General features: G+C 36.3%; 1 protein-coding gene across 1 annotated transcript in view; it reads left to right on the top strand.

The window, feature by feature from the left end:
• The window catches only part of LOC126416840 (serine/threonine-protein phosphatase 6 regulatory ankyrin repeat subunit A), a 448,195-nt gene extending 438,719 nt beyond the window's left edge, over nt 1-9,476 (top strand). The window contains exon 22 of the mRNA XM_050084723.1: nt 9,028-9,476. Coding sequence (XP_049940680.1) covers nt 9,028-9,242 — 215 coding nt within the window. The 3' untranslated portion in view covers nt 9,243-9,476. The remainder of the gene's footprint in view (nt 1-9,027) is intronic.
• Nucleotides 9,477-15,179: the final 5,703 nt, after the last annotated feature.

Below are 15,179 nucleotides of genomic sequence, written 5' to 3'. Positions count from 1 at the left end.
TAGGTGGTCTGGAGATGGGAACTTGCCCTCCAATATATCCTCTCTTCCCGTTACCCACCAGTACTCAACCTCTGCTAATTTCAAGTTGCCACCGCTCATACCTCACCTGTCATTCAACAACATCTTTGCCTCTGTACTTCCGCTTCGACTGACATCTCTGCCCAAACTCTTTGCCTTTAATATGTCTGCTTGTGTCTGTATATGTGCGGATGGATGTGTGTGTGTGTGTGTGTGTGTGTGTGTGTGTGTGTGTGTGTGTGTGTGTGTGTGTGTGTGTGTGTGTGTGTGTCCCTTTTTCCCCCTAAGGTAAGTCTTTCGGCTCCTGGGATTGGAATGACTCCTTACCCTCTCCCTTAAAACCCACATCCTTTCATCTTTCCCTCTACTTCCCTCTTTCCTGATGAAGCAACCGTCGGTTGCAAAAGCTTGAAATTTGTGTGTGTGTTTGTGTTTGTTATTGTCTCTATCAGCATACCAACACTTTCGTTTGGTAAGTTACAGCATCTTTGTTTTTAGATATATTTTTCCCACGTGAAATGTTTCCCTCTATTATATTCATATCATTAAAAGTATTTTCATTTTCTTTTGTATTTTGATTTAATAAATTTACTTTAAAAAAAATTTGTATACCCGGATTTAAGCAGTGTGCCCTGTAGAAGTGAATTTAAATGTCAGTAGTAACAGGAAATATGTGTATCAAAAATATTTACTCTAATGAAAAGGGAAGAACAACATTTGCAACGCATCACCCTTCTGTATGAAGAAGACATTTGAGACTATGATCATAAAATTATTCAAGTAACTTTAGAACACAGTGCTGCATCCTGAGACAACAGCTAAATACACAGAATGGTTTCTTAAATTGCAGGAATTAGAGGAGTACTCAGTTGTGATTGAAAAGCCAAATGCTCTCAGTGAAAATAAAGATATTGTCTCATACTGGGATATTATAAATACTGAAACAAAGAAATGAAAGAGGAATGCTCTGATGAAATAATAAGTGATGTCAAAAAAATGATAAATCATGTTGACAGTGAGCCTGAAAAACTTTCAACTTATCTACTTACTTTGCAAGAATATTTTATGGCATAATTCCTCTGCCTAAAAGTGCAAATGTGTGCAGCAATGTTGCCACACAATATTTATATAGGGCAAACAAGTGTCACATCAGAAATGTAACAAGGCAGCACCATAGACAGGAATTGCATTCTCACATCAAGAATTCTTCATCAGTTGCTTTGCTGTTGATGCACCATAAATCTGAAACTGTTGAGTGTTTCAGCACAGAAAATGAGAGTGTGAAGCTCTTGCACACACTTTTCTATGGGAAAGTGCTTAATGATTTGTATTCTTGTTCCTGATGCATATACCTAGTGGATTGAGCTACGCCTCAAAAAAACTTGGTAAAATGGATGCTCAGCATGGTTAACTGGTGGCTGTAGAGCCAACTGGCTGTGTTTGAACATTATGACTCCTTGCAGGAATTGGTGGACCACATAGCAAATGCGGTACAGCATACCTCTAATACAATCATTCCACAGTATTGCAGTCAGCTTTGAAGATAGTCGCTTTCCTGGCAAAGTGAGGAATGTTGCTAAGTAAGCAGTGATGGATGTGCTGCTCTGTGAACACTGCAACTATCTAGATTGCAAAGACCATGGTTCAGCAAACTATTACCAGAGTGAGGCAAGATTACAGTGATTATTTCTGTACTGAATCAACTGTTTCATTACTTCAACGCAATTGTGAGAAGTCATCAGGATTCCTGACATCACCTCCTGCAACTGTCTGGAGGAGGGAGATGTGATGCCAGTTGTGGTGGACAATTTCACTGTCAGCTTAAAACTGAATACTCATTGGAACTATTTACTGATGGATAAAAGGTGGGCTTGACTTCACATCAAACAATAAAATAGTCCACCTCAGTAGCTGTGCAGTCAGCATGATGTATTGCTAACCGAAGGGGCTCAGGTTCAAATACCAGGAGGGTCTGAGATTTTCTCCGCTCAGGGACTGGGTGTTGTACTGTTCTTACATTTGTATCACCATAATTGTCATTCCACTGTCGAGATGACTGTATAGTCATCTTGACAGTGGAATGACAATTGTGATAATACATTCCCAAAAACTGATTAAAAAAAGTACTGAGTTCTGTTATTGCCCTTTTCTACTCTGTCTAAGGCTCATGAGACTTCATACAGTTAAGGGAAAATAGAACCTTCAAACAAGATGTGACAAACACTACAACTTACAAACTGATGATGGGTGACAATTTTGGCCCCTCTCCTCTAACTAGGAAAGGACTGATGTGCTCATCTAGTTATTACAGTATCATCTGAAAAAAGGAAGTTATTACAGTATCACATGAAAAATCTGCATATAAAAGTCCTTGGGTAAATGTCTCCTGGTCTGGATCATTCATTCATTCATTGTGCTCCATAGAGCCTATCAAAAAGAAGAACCTTCAGGGATGTGAAATGAGTCAAGGTATACATCAACACAAGACAAAGACATTGTAGAAACTTAATCTGTATGCTGTATTAACGATACTGTTATCACTATGCTGCTTTATGCCACTCATGCTTGTGCCATCTAAATTTAATCAAGTTAATCAACAAAAAAGCTCTTAATTTGTAAAAAGCAGCTGCCTCCTCAGTTTAATTATATAGCTTCTGTGTACCTGCTTTAGTAGCTGAATATTTACTGGATTACAATGGTATTTTTCAAAGAAAATATTTTTACACCTATTAATAGAAAGTTTTATTTATAATACATTATACTTGTCAAATTGCTACATAAGAAATACTGCCACTTGCCATTTAGCTAACAGAAGTTTTCAATCACTAAATCTAGATATTCTGACAGTTTGTAGAAATAGTGGCTAATAATGAGTATTTCGAATGATCTGTTGAAATGGTTCAGTCAAACACTGTAGGATGTCAACAACAATGCAGGATGTCAATGAAAATGTAGGGCATCACTGTCAGTGATATTATGACAGCATTTTCTGCATAAAAAAGAGGAGAAGGAGGAATAAAAAGAAGAAGAAGAAGAAGAAGAAGAAGAAGAAGAAGAAGAACATAAACTGTAGAAAAGCACTTGTCACCAGAACCAATAATAGAAAATATTGGTTTATGTGACATTAACTCCAGATTATTGTTCAGTTCGAGCCAACTTTGACAGAGAGAAGTTTTCAGTAAAATAACTATAAAACAGAGGTTAATACAAGTGATTCAGGAAAGGTTATACATGTAACTATGTGCTCAGGTGGTAGAAAGCCTGGGTTGAGAGTCAAAGTGTCCATAAATGTAACAAGAACAAGAAAATGCCAGCTACTGCCTCTTCACATGGGCTACCAAGATACCAGTGAACCCAAAGGCCTTAGAAAAAAAAAGAATGCAGAGCAGCTTATCTCACTTGCAATGGCATCGCAACTTTTCATCATCTTTATCTTGATTTCTGAAAAGCATTTGCCTCATTACCATACTTATGCTAATTGTCAAAAGTACAATCATATGGGGTATCAAGTGAAATTTGTGACTGGACTGAGGACTTTTTGGTAGGGAGGATGGAGCATGTTATCTTGGATGGATAGTCATCGTCAGATGTAGAAGTAACTTCGTATGTGCCTCAGGGAAGTGCATTGGGACCCTTGCTGTTCACATTCTTTGTTAATGACCTTGCAGACAATATTAATAATAAAATCATTATAGGTAACTGCAGCATCTGCAAAAAGCCTGAAGTACTATCTGAAAGAAGCTGCAAAAATATTCAGTCAGATCTTGATAAGATTTCAAAGTGGTGCAGAGATTGGCAACATGCTTTAAACGTTCACAAATGTAAAATTTTGCACTTTAAAAAACGAAAGGTGTAGTATCCTATGACTGTAATACCAATGAGTCACTGTTGGAATCAGCCAACTCATACAAATACCTGGGTGTAACCATTTCTAGGGATATGCAATGGAATATTCACATAGATTTAGCATTGGAAAAACATGTTGTAGACTTCAGTTTATTGGTAGAATACAGGGGAAGTGCAGTCAATCTACAAAGAAGATTGCTTACGAATCACTTGTGTGACCAGTTCTAGCATATTGTTCAAGTGTGTGGGACCTGTACCAGATAGGACTAACAGGGCATATTAAATGCACACAGTTGGGCAGCATGAAAGGTCACAGGTTTGTTTAATCTGTGGGAGAAGTCAGAGAGGTACTGAAGGAACTGAACTGGAAGACTCTTGAAGATAGATGTAAACTATCCCAAGAAAGTCTATTAACAAAGTTTCAAGAACTAGCTTTAAATGATTACTCTAGCATACGGAGGCATTCAATCTTTCTTCCTACGCTCCATACACGAATGGAACAGGAAGAAACTTAATATCTGGTGCAATGGGATGCATCCCCTGCCATGCACCTCATAGTGGTTTGCAGAGTACAGTTTTGGATGTAGATGTCATGTGAATAGTTTAAACAAAACAGACCTAGATAAATTATTTCTAAATTACATGGTTATCACATCACCAAAACAGAGGAATATCGAGAAAGAAGCAAAGACAAGGAATAGTGTTTTGATAAATTACAGCATAAGGAAAATAAATGGTCATACCACCTGTATGTGCTGCAACATTTCAAGCTAAATCATGATGTCCAAAGACAAACTCTCAAATCTGGCCAATAAATCCTATGTAACAGGGAAGTTACCAGCTGAAAACCAAGGAGGTGACAACAGCACTGATGAAGAGAAGGAAGTTACGCAAGCTGTAAAGAATGTTATCAAAACATACAGATGTAGAGAGAGCCACTGTTCAAGGAAAAATTCCTGAAAAGGATATTTAACATCCAAGCACAGAAAAGGTTTATGCATCTATGTGGATGAGTAATATTCTAGGGCTGCTCAACCAGAGGGGTTCAGATCATTGTCAGTTGATATCTAGATGATCCTTTCTGTTCCAGGAGTACTGAGGTACTGAGTTAGTGAAGTACAGCCTTAGAGACTCAGGTAGGGGCACAGTGTCTGTCAAGTAATTATCTGAAGTGTATCTGACTTTGCTGTTGCCATCAATACCAAGTATAATGCCCATAGTGAGTTCAGAGTCCTGTAAAATACTCATTTTATTAATGAATGGTATTACAGTGTTCTGTTTCTTCTCAAATCCTGTAACAGCAACAAACCAGTTGCATCTCACAAGGAAATGGTTAAAGGAAAGGGCTACATGTACCAGTTTTAGTTTTTCACAAATAAGAGTATTGTCTGTTGATATCAGCTGTTTGAGACTCTTTTTAATCTAACCATTCTGCAAATTATTCTAAGTCTTAAAGTTCCAGTGAGGTTTCTGTGCTTTATATTTGACTCAAAGCCATAACATTTTCCATTTCTAAGGAATCCTGTGGCAAGTTCTCTGAAGATGCTGAATTTCTCACAGTGCCTTAGCTAAAGATCCTGGGGGAGAGATCTGCCATGCCTGCTTCAACTTTATATAGCATTTGTGTGATCTCTGCTAGATTGTGGGTGCATATTGCACAGACTGATCAAATCTATGTGTATCAAAAGCATGAGGGGATTACGCTGGCACGTATAGAATCAATCCCATATGCAACCTCAGTGCCGAAGCACCAAGCACTTGCTATACAGTAACAACCCTACACAGTGCATCAGGTATACTGTTTCTTAACTTTTCAGAACCATCAGTGCACCAGTCATTTCTGTACCATACCATGAAAGTAATATTCAAAGACTGTGGTATTAACTCCCAAGGTCATTTGTATCCACACAAAGCACAGCCATGTACCACTTGGTGTGGAATGAAACCAACCCAAAAGGTTTATCAGTGGGAATCTAGATGATGCACTCACCATGTCCTGAAGTTCTGCTTACCAAATGAATGTACACAGTTTTATGTGGGGTTTCATGCAATTTTGAGGACACCAGAACAGTTTAGATGTTTTTGTAATTTCCTCACCCAAGTCTGAGTGCCCAGTAATCTACACAGTTCATATATTCTGTTGATACAGAAGTTCACAACATTCAGTGCCACATTAGAGGTGCAGGTATTCACAGGTCCAGTGAGGAAGCTCCCACATTCAATCTAAAGTTGAGATGTGCACAAAGTGTGGTTAAATTTTCCGGTTAGCAGGTTAGATGAAGTGAACAAATAGAGTTGTGTGATTAACTTCTTGTGGTTGGGGTTCACAATTATGTAAAACTTTTTAAAAGACATTACAGTTGCCACTGACCATATAAATTATTTATTTTCACTATTGCAGTTTTGAGAGGAATATGGAAAAAAACTGTTCTTTAGCACATGTTAAATTTTGAAAAATATTCTGATGTATACATATGTCATCATTGCTTCTGAGCTTTTTAAAAATTTTAGTATCTTTAACAAACATCCCAACAAAGATTCTATATTGTTAAAAGGCTAAGATATGACAATGATTTCTATACAAGTTGGGAGATCTTTTAAGTTTGACATGTGCAAATGCATAGTCTCTTTCAGTATACTACTTGCAGATGACAATAAGTCTGAAATTACAACAGAGAAAATAAATAATTTCTACATTCATTGGCAAATATGGTATCTTTTAAAGAGAATTGTGTGAATTGATTTAAGTTCTTACCATCATGTGGCATTCAAACTATAATTTATTGGAGAGGACAATTAAGCACTTACATCATGGAGAGTGGAGTCAAATTGCACTTTGATTCCTCTACTCCTCCCTTCTATGAAACTAATGTAAATTGCTCCCCTAGCAGAGATCCTGGGTACAATGTTGCTGATGGCACAGTAATTGAAAACAGAGAGAAAACTATAAAATCATTCCAAAATTTATTTAAATGCAAGAGAGAAAAAAACAGATAATACATTTACATTAATGTAAATCAACACTTACCTCCAGTTGATATCTTATTTTTTATCAGCTCATTAGTCTGTTTTGTTAAGATTAATTCTGCAGATATTTTAATGTTTCCATCTAACTTCAATGATTTATTAAAATATTTCTGAGTTTTATTGAGGATGTGTATTTCAATTTTCCAGTGAACATGTTTCTGTATTTGGCTCAGGTGTTCTCAACAACCTCTTTATGAAACAAAATTATCTTATTTTGGACGTTGTTGTAGAGTTTCACTTACTGAGAAGATATGTCTTAACACTTCATAAAGCAATATAATTTGAACAAATTAGTAATCGAAGCAATAGTAAAAACTTCACTTGGTTACTAACTCTCTCCTGTTGGCAGCAACATGGATACATTGAAGTTTTGTTGTAAGCAGACTGTTTGTAAATAATCAATCTAAGTTCATGTTTCAATGTTTATTGATTTAATTCTGTTTTTGAAACTTATTACAAATTATATTAGGTTGGTGCACAAGTTCATAACATTATTGTTTAGTGTGTTGGTATTTCGGTTGCTATTAGTTTATTTATTGATCATCAGTTTTTTATATATAGTTCATTGTTGCTATTTGAATTTACATATTGTCCATTTTGTCATTTGGAGATAGTGAATGGGGCTGCAGGTGCTATAAAATGGAATGGCAAGTGGAGATATGGAGATAGTGAGTGGAGCTGTGGATGCTAGAGAATGGCATGCTGAATGGAGGTATCTGAACATTTCTGACATATTCTTCTGTTTCAGTTCAGTAAAGGGGTAACAGCAGCATAGGCAGCCAGAAACATTTGCACCATGTATGGACGTACTGCCACTGGGTAAACCACAACAAGAAAATGGTTTTCTCGTTTAAGGAGGATTGTTTTGACATTAGTGACTGTTCACGTTGAGGAAGACCTTTGGGTTTCATTGAAGATCATTTTAATGCATTAATACACAGTGATCCACATCTGCATACTCAAGAACTGGCAAAAAACTGAACTGTGATCATTCTATCATCGAATGACATTTTCGTGCAACGACTTCAAAAACTTCGAGTATGGGTACTGCATGCTCTAAGCCAAAATCACAAATATCAGCAGATGGCCATATGTGCATCTGTTTGCTTGTTATAAATTGTCTCATGAACAACACCAACTTGTTTTTAAGCTGACATAAGGAAAAGAAATGAATGGTTGAGCCCAAACAAAGCAGCAACTCTCCGTACAAAGACCTGTGTGCATCCACAAAAGATAATGTTGTGCATCTGGTGGAATAGCAACAGTGTGGTATACTAAGAATTGCTTCCCCCAAGTGTAACCATCACTTCTGACATGTATTGTCAATGACTGAAATGTCTTGCAGATGCAATCCAAGAATGATGAGGAAGACAGCGTGACGTGATGCTACTCCGTGATGATGCCCACCTGCTTCTCAAACAGTTGAAAATCCAGGATGGAATTTACAGTATTATGGAAAGAATAGTTGCTACTCACCGTATAGTGGAGATGCTGAGTCGCAGATAGGATTCTGTGACACTGACAAAAAACACTATACAGAAGCTGGGTGGGAAATCATTCTGCACCCACTTTATTCGCCTGATCTTGCACCCTCAGATTTTCACCTTTTCCGCTCTCTGTCAAACAACTTTCAAGGAACTTCTTTTCCAAATGCAAATGCACTTTGAACATGAATCAATGAGGTTTTTGCTTCAAAATCACATGATTTCTACAGTTGCAGAATCAGAAAGTTACTCCAGCATTGGCATACTGTTGTAAACATAAGGAGAATATATTATTGATGACTAAAGTCTCTGTTATGTGTATTGTTGTGTTTATTAAACTTAAGGAAAATGGTATGAACTTAAGCACCAATCTAATGTTAATGTAACATATAATACGGACAGCTTTCAAACACTTCAGTAACTTTGTGATTTCACAACTGTGCTCGTATCTACATTAAAAGAGCTGATTTTAGCTCTGTATATTAACTGAAAATAGGTTGATTCAGTAAAGATTCATGCACACAAGTCTATTTATACACCATGAAATTCACAAAGTACTGTCTTAATAATTTTTTTGTACAAGAAGAAGAGAAATCTGTGTAAATAATTTATACTAAGAAGCATTAATTATCTGTCTTTCATCTGATTTCAGATTCAGTTGCTCTGAGTGTTGTACACTTGAGCCCTCTGGGATCACAGCTAAGCTTTAACAATGTCACACGGATAGAAAATGTGACAGATTGGGAAGCAATAGCTAAAAAATACAGAATTCTGATGGGTGAGGTTGAAGAAAGAGTTGGAAGCTCTGCATCAGATGATGATATTTCAAATGTTGAAAATGAATCCAACAATAACCATGAGAGCTAAAGACTCATTACGTTGCTAATATTGTATGAATCTATGGAATATCATATTAAAGCCTAATCATATGTAGATTTCATAAATTAAGATATTTTCTCTGAAAAAACAACTGGGCTTCCGATGTAACACCATCATTAAGATAAATTGTAAAGATATAAAGAAAAGTACTGTGCCACTACATGGAATTGTCTTTTGCCATTTTGCACAAATTATAATATATATCGACAAGTAGGAACAATTGCTTGCAAAATTTTTTATAAAACTTTTATACAGAGTGTATAGAATGAAACTAAAAATATTTTACTTACTATTAAAAGACTACTTCGTAGTAATGTTTAAACAGATATCTTTATGAAAGTGATTGCTTTTGGATTGTTAACTTTTAATTTCTGTAAATAAAATTGTGTCATTTCTAAAAAAAAATCTGAATTGAAATAACAGTGCCTTCCATACAATTAATAAACATTCCCTATATCATTAAACAGTTTCAGGTTATGTATATTTAACATCTCATAAAGGAAATGTATGTTTATTTAATATAATGAGCAAGGAAATGAGATTGAAGAGCAGAGTTTCTCCAACCATTATACTTATAAAACTTAGTATCAATTAACTCTTTTAAATTGCCATTTGTATTCTTCTTCATATTTCATTATACTGATCCCGTACTGAACTCAGTAGTTCAGTTATTTTTACTTTTATATTCTCATTTACAATGCACACTTTTAAATTTTTGGGGCTGTTCTGTAAACTCTGCTAAAGAACTTCAGTATTTATTCAATTATGAATTGAAATGTTAACAGTTATAAAAAGTGTATCACATGCATGTAAATAAAGTGGAGAAGGCATTATTGAAATCCAACTGTTTTCACTTTCTTCACTGGTTTCATATGCTTAGTGCCTTATGGAAATGAGTGACTTTTTACAGAATGTAGTATCTTAATGCTAACCAAGAAAGGTGATAGTTGTGCAATAGTTGAATCCCATCATGAGTTGCCAGCAACAGTTTGAAGAGATTATCAAGATGGCCATAGTACCATGAAGCAATGGGTTTTACGTGATAACTGCAATAATTATAAATGTGGGCCTAATAAATTAGGAAACACTGCCATAATCAGTCATCGTTGTTCCCTTTTTTCTCATGTTAGTAAGCTCTTCCAAGTCCAGTTGCCTTGTGTATCTTCCTTGCCAGAATCTTCTCTTAATTCTCTGCTACTCAAATCATGCACAGCACTTTCATAATGTTTTCTTCTTTCTAGCCTCTTTTCTGGGAAGAGCACAAAAATTTCTTTCTTTTTTAGACCAACTGGCAGTGTGGTCACTACAGACACCATGCTAATTGTCCTTTGACAGTGACTACAAATTAATCAGTTCTTGCTGAAGGATATAACTCAATTTACATAGCTGAATACTGAAAATTTGGGCTATAACATAAATGTGATTTGTCACAGAATGGGTACTAACACTCCATTCACCAAAACATAGTTGTGGAACAAAATGTGTAATTTCATCATTAAGAAACAAGTACGTATAATGCACAATGCTCTGTGCAAGAGGACTGTATCTTTATCATGTTTGGTTACCTAACAATTAGTGTTCCTTTCACACAATAATCAGTTGTTTTCTGAAAATGGTCCAGTTAGTCAAAATCTAGTTTGATGTGAAGAAAAATCAATAGAAAAAAAAAGTGTACTTGTTATTCAACCTTAAACATGAAATTGTTCTTCCAAGAATAATTGAAGAATCCATACATAAGACTGGTATAGATATTCATACCAAAAAATAAAACTCTATACTGTAATATAGAAAGCAGCACACAGTCTACAAAGAAGTTATTTTTACTTCTGTTATCTTGGCTCTAAGTTTCGTAGGTAATTTACTCTTATCATCTTCCACAAACCATTATGGGGTAAATGTATTGGCACGTAAGTATAAGCATCCCTTGATCTTTGAAGAAACTTCTTCAAAATCTCCAGTTATCAAATCTACATTATATCCATACTGCAAGCTTCTGCGGAAAAAATATCTTTTTGACCGTAGCTGCATTTCCTCAGATTACACCGTGGGACAGTGCTGAGTGAAAGTACACTAACAATCCCATTTTCAGGCTAACACAGTGAGACAGACTTCCAAACGCAAAGCAAGCAGAGATCAGCTTTTTCATCAACTTTCTTTATTCTGGTACAACTCCAGTTTATTATCAATTTGAATGGCTAGGAATGTCACACTTGGAGTCTCATCCAGTGTGTACCCACTGATGTCTATTAGTGGTATCTGTAAGTCACTTTTACTTGTCTGATATACTGTATAATATGAGTCATTGTAAGATTAAACTATTTGCTGTGAACCAGCTGGTAAGCTAGTTATTTAGTTGTTCCACAGATCGTATCTATGATATATGTTTTGATTGAAATGTGTACACAGAATATATATACAGGGCTATTACAAATGATTGAAGCGATTTCATAAATTCATTGTAGCTCCATTCATTGACATATGGTCATGACACACTACAGATATGTAGAAAAACGCATAAAGTTTTGTTCGGCTGAAGCCACACTTCAGGTTTCTGCCGCCAGAGCGCTCGAGAGTGCAGTGAGACAAAATGGCGACAGGAGCCGAGAAAGCATATGTCGTGCTTGAAATGCACTCACATCAGTCAGTCATAACAGTGCAACGACACTTCAGGACGAAGTTCAACAAAGATCCACCAACTGCTAACTCCATTCGGCGATGGTATGCGCAGTTTAAAGCTTCTGGATCCCTCTGTAAGGGGAAATCAATGGGTCGGCCTGCAGTGAGCGAAGAAACGGTTGAACGCGTGCGGGCAAGTTTCATGCGTAGCCCGCAGAAGTCGACGAATAAAGCAAGCAGGGAGTTAAACGTACCACAGCCGACGGTTTGGAAAATCTTACGGAAAAGGCTAAAGCAGAATCCTTACTGTTTACAATTGCTACAAGCCATGACACCCGATGACAAAGTCAAACACTTTGAATTTTCGGCGCGGTTGCAACAGCTCATGGAAGAGGATGCGTTCAGTGCGAAACTTGTTTTCAGTGATGAAGCAACATTTTTTCTTAATGGTGAAGTGAACAGACACAATGTGCGAATCTGGGCGGTAGAGAATCCTCACACATTCGTGCAGAAAATTCGCAATTCACCTAAAGTTAACGTATTTTGTGCAATCTCACGGTTTAAAGTTTACGGCCCCTTTTTCTTCTGTGAAAAAAAAACGTTACAGGACACGTGTATCTGGACATGCTGGAAAATTGGCTCATGCCACAACTGGAGACCGACAGCGCCAACTTCATCTTTCAACAGAATGGTGCTCCACTGCACTTCCATCATGATGTTCGGCATTTCTTAAACAGGAGATTAGAAAACCGATGGATCGGTCGTGGTGGAGATCATGATCAGCAATTCATGTCATGGCCTCCACGCTCTCCCAACTTAACCCCATGCGATTTCTTTCTGTGGGGTTACATGAAAGATTCAGTATTTAAACCTCCTCTACCAAGAAACATACCAGAACTGTGAGCTCGCATCAACGATGCTTTTGAACTCATTGATGGGGACATGCTGCGCCGAGTGTGGGAGGAACTTGATTATCAGCTTGATGTCTGCCGAATCACTAAAGGGGCACATATGGAACATTTGTGAATGCCTAAAAAAACTTTTTGAGTTTTTGTATGTGTGTGCAAAGCATTGTGAAAATATCTCAAATAATAAAGTTATTGTAGAGCTGTGAAATCGCTTCAATCATTTGTAATAACCCTGTATATATATATATATATATATATATATATATATATATATATATATATATATATGTGTGTGTGTGTGTGTCTATGTCTATGTCTATGTGTGTGTGTGTGTGTGTGTGTGTGTGTGTGTGTGTGTGTGTGTGTTCAATTGACACATTCCATATCACATAGAGCAGGCATTTAGTTACATACAGGCACAATGAAAACAGAATGCTTGAAATATTTGGCTTTTATACAGAGTCCTTCTTCAGAAGAACAAAACCCATACAACTCACACCACATGGCCATGTCCAAAGGCAGTAAGGAGATCCTATGACATATGTAATGTACCATGAGAAATTGTTAAATTCTCAGTCTTTTCAGGACACATAAGAAGGATTAGTAGAACAATATACGAGGAAAATACCTCTAGGTTCTACTGGGAGTCGCATAATTGTATAGCACAGAGACAGGACGAGTGTTGAAATTTTTATTGGATGGATTAGAAAATTGAACATTAATATTTATGAATTAACAGATGATGACAAAGCCATTCTGCAAGAGACAGAGCAGAGGACACTAGATGCATTATTACATGGCCGTCCTGTCAAAATTTCTCACAAAACGTGACTGGAATTCCCAAAACATTTACACAAAGCTTTAACATCAGCAGAGATAGATGGCACAATCAGGATAGGAAGAGAAAGTTGTACTAAGTGCAGAAATTGTATGCTGTCTATGTCGTCAGTGTGGTCACATTTGTCAGAATTGCAGAAACCTCTGGTAAAAGGGTCAGGGACACACAGAATGAGAATGTCTGTGCAGGACATGTGAACATGATTTTTCTAGCTTGCTAGCTTGGTATTTTTTTAAAAAAAGAGAAAAAACAGATATGCATGGGAAACGATTTACGACTGAAACTAACAAACTTCAATTCAGATACAGAAAGCATCATTAACACCAAATATAAAAATTATATATAATATGAAGCTGAACTTAGTATTGTATGAAAAAATGCTTTGCTGAGTAATAATTTTGAAAATTGTGAAGGGAACATAATTAAAAAAGAGAAACAATATTTTGCCACATAAGACTTTTATTTGATGCAAATTGAATGGTGAACTTAATGTGATTTGTGGCATTGTTTAGTCTTGGTGTTAATGTTGCTTTCTATATCTGAATTGAAGTTTGTTAGTTTCAGTCGTAAATCTTTTTCCATGTATATTTGTTTTTTTCTTTTAAAAAAAGCTAGCAAGCTAGGAAAAGCATGTTCACATATCTAAGTAGTTGTAAATCCCATTAGTTCCTTCAAAGCTTTGTTTGCAAGCACTCCATACTCTGCCTGTAATTTGATCCAAAATGGGATTAGGCTTAATTCTTAAAATAAAGTTTTCAAAGAAGAATCACACGATAATGTTATCAGGGCGTTTTCCGTAGATGCCAACAGTTTTAACTTTTTATGGTTTCCCTCTTCAAGCAGGTTTCTTATCCATATCAGTTCATCAGGAATTCTTGGAAAGTAATTCCTACAGCAAGAAATAAGTATTAAGTAACACTCTTGAATAAGCAAACAACTATCAGTGGGATTAATGTGAAACTATCAGATTCTTTTGGGTTCACTATGTGGGGATGGCTTAACTATCATTTTGGTAATGGAGGTGGTTGAACTTAATTGTTACTTTTCTGTATTGGATAAAAAACAATAACATGAAACTTATAAACATATTTAATAAGGAATACCTCAAATCTAAGTGATTACTAGTAAAATTACTTCAGAATAAGTACCTAGAGACCAGTGCTTCAAGATGTTCCTTCATAGCAGCTGCTATTTCCTCGTTAACTTTGATTCCGTATGTTTCTAAGAAATTATTGAGGAGTGGGAATGCATCAAAACAGCTCTCTTTCACTTTACTGGACCATCTTTCAAAATTTTTAATAATTACTTCTGTTTTATCTTGAACATAGAACTTGCAGACTTCCTTCGCTCGCAGCGATAAATTGACGCTATCAAGAGCACTGAATACATCACCCAAATATGAGAGATGTATTAGTCATTTTTGTCATTTATCATGTCCAAGAAACTGCTCACAGATTTTGCATCACTGTTGTGCTCCAACAGGAAGATTCTCAGCCCCTCTCGAAGCTCAGATAATCTCGATAGCACTTTCCCTCTTGACAATCAGCATTCTTCACAATACAA

This window comes from Schistocerca serialis, chromosome 8 (genome assembly GCF_023864345.2).
Source record: "Schistocerca serialis cubense isolate TAMUIC-IGC-003099 chromosome 8, iqSchSeri2.2, whole genome shotgun sequence".
Classification (NCBI taxonomy): Eukaryota; Metazoa; Arthropoda; class Insecta; order Orthoptera; family Acrididae; genus Schistocerca; species Schistocerca serialis.
The sequence above is the reverse complement of the archived record's forward strand: the minus strand, read 5'-3'. Positions and strand labels throughout refer to the sequence as shown.